The 5,669-nt window shown below is 38.2% G+C and overlaps 1 protein-coding gene across 8 annotated transcripts in view; it reads right to left on the bottom strand.

Moving 5' to 3' along the window:
- The window catches only part of ccbe1 (collagen and calcium binding EGF domains 1), a 44,159-nt gene that overhangs the window by 18,214 nt on the left and 20,276 nt on the right, over positions 1-5,669 (bottom strand). For all 8 annotated transcript variants that reach the window (XR_798619.1, XR_798620.1, XR_798618.1 and 5 more), the window contains 2 exons: positions 1,289-1,341; positions 966-1,100 (listed from right to left, as the gene is read on the bottom strand). Coding sequence is in view for 5 of the 8 variants with exons in the window: in XM_010774146.1 (XP_010772448.1) it covers positions 966-1,100; positions 1,289-1,341 (188 nt within the window). In the remaining 3 variants the exon portion in view is untranslated. The remainder of the gene's footprint in view (positions 1-965; positions 1,101-1,288; positions 1,342-5,669) is intronic.

Here is a 5,669-nt window from a genome sequence, read left to right as displayed (position 1 = left end):
GTAACAAAGGCTACCATCAGTAACACACTACGCCGCCAGGGACTCAAATCCTTCACGTGCCCGTCTGAAGTTTGCTAGAGAGCATTTAGATGATCCAGAAGAGGATTGGGTGGATGTCATATGGTCAGATGAAACCAAAATAGAACTTTTTGGTAAAAACTCAACGAGACGTGTTTGGAGGAGAAAGAATGCTGAGTTGCATCCAAAGAACACCATTCCTACTGTGAAACATGGGGGTGGAAACATCATGCTTTGGGGCTGTTTTTCTGCAAAGGGACCAGGACGACTGATCCGTGTAAAGGAAAGAATGAATGGGGCCATGTATCGTGAGATTTTGAGTGACAACCTCCTTCCATCAGCAAGGGCATTGAAGATGAAACGTGGCTGGGTCTTTCAGCATGACAATGATCCCAAACACACCGCCCGGGCAACGAAGGAGTGGCTTTGTAAGAAGCATTTCAAGGTCCTGGAGTGGCCTAGCCAGTCTCCAGATCTCAACCCCATAGAAAATCTTTGGAGGGAGTTGAAAGTCCGTGTTGCCCAGCGACAGCCCCAAAACATCACTGCTCTAGAGGAGGTCTGCATGGAGGAATGGGCCAAAATACCAGCAACAGTGTGTGAAAACCTTGTGAAGACTTACAGAAAACGTTTGACCTCTTTCATTGCCAACAAAGGGTATATAACAAAGTATTGAGATTAACTTTTGTTATTGACCAAATACTTATTTTCCACCATAATTTGCAAATAAATTCTTTAAAAATCCGACACTGTGATTTTCTCTATGTGATTTTCTTTCTCATTCTGTCTCTCATAGTTGAGGTATACCTAGGATGAAAATTACAGGCCTCTCTCATCTTTTTAAGTGGGAGAACTTGCACAATTGGTGGCTGACTAAATACTTTTTTGCCCCACTGTATATACTAGTTTTTAAAGATGAATTCATGCGGTGTTGTAGAGGCGCTCACCCAGACAGTAGGGCTTCTCTCGATTCCTGTGGCGCTCACGGTCATAGCGGTAGCCGCGGTAACAGGTGCACACCACTCGACCAAAGTGGTCGGTGCACTGTTGCTCACAGGGGGCGCCGGCACACACATCATAGTCTACAGAAATACATGAGGCATTTCATCAGCTAGAAAACAAATGTAACAGGTAACAATCTTGTTGAACATTCAGTGAGGTTAAACAAGGGAAAGTTAAGTAAAGTACATAAAGGCACTGAAGGGAAATGATGAAAGACAATTACAAAACGATTACAAATGCGAGTTAGACATCAAACAGTGTTTCATACCTTCAGGAATGCACTGGCCCAGCACAAACTTGAAGCCATTACAACATTTCTTTCTGTAAAATAAAAGGACACATAAAGAAGACAAATCCAAAATACTTTTACAATCACATATTAGTTAACCATATTTCCACATGACCGGACATGTAATATTAATAGGGATCTGCAGAATATGTTGGGATCCAGTGACATGGTCTGTTTTTACTATTCTATTTGTTAATCTGGAAAACATCTTCGTGAATGAACATGAACACACACACACACACACACACACACACACACACACACACACACACACACACACACACACACACACACACAGTTCCAGTTCATGGCCATTGACTCCTCTGATAACGGTTAAAACCCCCCAGTTGGGTTTACTATAATGACTTTGTTGCAGTTCTTATTTCTCTTAAAAATGTCCCTTTTAAATCCCTCATTATTGACCAAAAGGTGAACTTTCTGTGTCTTTAACATAAAATTATTTTCTGCTCACTTGTATACTTATTTTCTTTTAAAATGTTCTCCATTCAAATCCATGCACCTGCCCTTTAGATAATTGTATGTCATTTCATAGAGGCAAAGATGAATGAATGGATGAATTATTGTTTGTAGATGAGAAAAAACAAATGCTGATTTAATGTGAGGCAACAAACTAATGATCTTCTCTTTTGCATCACTTCCTGATCTGTGTTCAGTTTCAGTAATACCATCTCCATGATAACATATTGTGGCAATATTCTATCAGCACAAGTCATATCATCATGAGGTGCTATTCATCCCTTGCTCTCATTCAGCGCAGAGGAAAAGTGCTACCAGGTGTTACTTTCAAACATGAGGTGATAAAAATAAATCCAATTACACCATGAAGTCATGGCAATATAGCGCAGTCACACTCACTTTGATACTGGTACTGGAAAACGATTATTCTGTAATGCTTTACAGCTTGTATTCAAAGCAGTTATGATGACAGGGCATCCTATGGGTCTGGTCATTTCTTTTAATGAAAACTCCCTTCTCTGCTCAACAGCATTTTAAAACAATTAATGTATTTTATTTATACATTTACTTTATCGACCATGACAGGAGGCCCACTGGGGAATAATACTCAGCTATGCTAGCCACTAGGTTAGTCTGAATGGTTACGGCTAACATGCCAATATCCTCACAACAACAAAGTTAACATGCTGGTATTGTCATGAAAATGGTAATCCTGTTGACCATGTTTAACATCGTAGTTAAGATGTATATCATATAGTAATATTAGTAACGTGCTAACATTTGCTGGTTAGCGCGAAAATATCATGCAAAGTTTGGAAATTATTTCGTCATACTTTATGGCGTTATGTTGACAGTAACCGTGATATATATATATATATATATGAAAAAAGAAACACGTGATAATTTCTTGTAATTAATCCAGCACCTTTTAAATCATTTCTTGCCCCGCCGAAAGAGTGTAATGCATTTGCCAAGAAAGAGTCAAAACAGTCTGAATTCCGGCTCCTCAACGCTACACGCTAATACTAAGAGGTCCAAGTAAAATATGAGGAAAATAATTGAGGGGAAAGTTGTGAAAGAGTAAGAAGACAGTAAAACTCACACATTTAAGATTTATGTTCGTCCTGTAAGAGACTTGGAACAGATTATGATCTATCACAGTCTCTTTTTGCATAAATTGCTTCCAATCTATTTAGTATTAATCAGATGTCCTGTCTAAGATAAGGTCAGGCTTTTGTGCATAACATAATCACATCAAAAATAATCCTTTAAAAACAAAGTAAATCGCTGACTCTGCACAGCTGCGCTCCAATGACTCTACCTGATACAGTCGAGTTATTTTACAGTCATATTCATGGGTACAGGATATACAGAGCAGCCAAGTACTTATTCACTCATACTACTGAATATTTACTACCTCAAGAGGATTCACTAGTTCTTTCCTCGCAGCAGTTAAGGCTCCCACTGAAGAATATTAACTTCATTCTCATTTCAAAGCTTTGATTACATAAATGACTTCTCAGGGGGGGGGGCTCTATGACGTGGGTACAGGCCAGATATGTAGTGGATTTGTGCATCTAAATAATACTGTGTGTGCAATTCTGTATCAAAATATCTCTTAAAGTGCACATGCATGAGTTTATTGGCTCGCATTGCATGAGTCAACAGATTTGACATCCATTGGTGATTTACACAATAAGTGTAGTACTGAGAGAGGTCTGGATTCATGCACAACCCAGACACTTTCATTTCAAAGTTTTTAATTCTAATAAACTTCAATAAAGTCTGTTTGTTCACAATGTGTTTAAACTTTACAGGCACTTTGTTTAAAAGTGGGATGACGATCAGTAACCATCATTACAAAAATGTAACCAACAGGAAATGAAAGAAAGCACACTTGTTGACATATTTAATTTACAAATGCTAGCATGTTTTTTTAAAATCCTTTCTAGAGTTGCTGAGTCTTACTTCAACTTCCTTAACGCTGCCTTCACCATCAACAATCTCCACTGCTTTCAGAAACGTGTACTTCAAAATGCAGTCGATGTGTAATCACACTTTTGAGAAGGCCTACATCAGCTACAATACAGCTTTATGCATCGCCTCTGTAACTATACATTCTAACCTTCGTCTGAGCAACTAACATTAGCATGCTAACACACCAAGTGAAGATGGTTGTATGGTGTACAATGATGGCATGGCCTGCATGTTGGCACGCAAACGTTAGCATTAGTTAGTAATTGGAATATCCCTTAAGTGTAGGCAAATATAATTGTAGAAAATGTATCCGTGCAAAGCTAAACTGTACAACGTTGTTTCTTTGAATTTGTGTAAGTGAATGACATCTCAGCATATGTTGGTGTTTGTGGGTGAGAGGGCACTGATCTGAGGATTGGTTTCGTGTGTGACCCAATATCTCATGTCATAATAACATCCCCATGTGGACAGGAGGAACTTATAGCAAATAAGCAGCTTAGCAAAATAACCAGGGTCAGTTGAACAATCATGAGAAAACAAACATCTATGTCCGTCTCCAAAAGATCATGAGAGGCGACAACATCCCATGGAAACTGGGTTCACATCAGTGTTGACTTTCACTTTTAACGGAACTGTATCTTTATTAAATTATGATCTATGGAAATTATTATTAACCCTATAATAATCAACCTTTCTCTCATTATATCATTAAATAAACAGGTCTACATTATTTATTATATTTAAAGCAAATAAAAGCACTTTTAAACAAAAGAATAGTATTATCTGGGCTTCTGCATTAAAATAAATGATTTCATTTAAAAAAAAAAAGTGTCTTTAGGTTGCCCCTTTAATAACTTTTAATATTTTGACACATGAACATGAAAACAGGCAGACCAGGAGAGGGAGAAACGACAACCAAGATGGAAATGATATGACCTGTCCACAAGTTAAAACAACATGCCTTGTGATGACACTGGCTGATGGATACTAGGTTGAAGGTCAAAGCACCAAAGCAATAAAATAACCTTAAACAAATGACAGGATTTATTTTGTGGGGGTGGATTATCTGGTGGAAGTGTTTGATGTGTATGGTGAGTCTCAGAGATAATCTGCTGATACATGAAAATACCACATGACATACCAGATGTAAAAAAACAAGCTGAAATGTGTTTAAAATGAGGTTTCAAGTGTTATAATCCAGGTAGAAAAACCTTGAAACTTGTGTCTACTTTAAAGATACAAATTGTCAAGTGACATATTGTAGCAGTCCCTCACACCTTTCCAAAATGTGTCAATGTTCCCACAATAAAGCGCCAACTTAACTCTTTTTAAATGCAGTGTGTATGCTTAAATAAAGTATGTCATTCTTTCCAAACAGCTTTGTTAACATTTAAACAACTGTCTTAATCGATATCGGGCATTGATAATTCAAAGGGGTTATTTAACAGTCCTCCTCAGCTGCTCTCACTGTGTGCCAACAGCAGAAACAGCTCAGATCTACATCACCCACCACAGCGACACTAGGGGACAGTCAAAGCGCATGATAGGAATGTGCCTTCGTTATTTGAACTTTTAATAGAATCACTCCTATCCAAAAGATTAGGCATGGGTGATTAGAGATGAAACTCTTTATAATATTCAGTGCACAAAACAAGATCATGCTGAGTCATTACGCACGAGGCTTCGCACCTTTCATAATAACAGCTAAGAATACAATGCTGTGCCAGCTTGTTAGTGGCTCGTGCACTTCATGCAAATCAAAAAACAAATGTAAAACACATGTGGATTTCATTTATATTCATGAGTCAGAGAACAAGGGGGGGAAGATATCCCAAAAGCCTACATGACGCTTTTCTACAAGAATAATAATGAGTTTACACACACACACACACACACACACACACAC

This window comes from Notothenia coriiceps, unplaced genomic scaffold (genome assembly GCF_000735185.1).
Source record: "Notothenia coriiceps isolate Sejong01 unplaced genomic scaffold, NC01 NC01_scaffold00013592, whole genome shotgun sequence".
In the NCBI taxonomy this organism is placed as follows: domain Eukaryota; kingdom Metazoa; phylum Chordata; class Actinopteri; order Perciformes; family Nototheniidae; genus Notothenia; species Notothenia coriiceps.
This window is presented reverse-complemented; position numbering and strand designations above follow the sequence as displayed.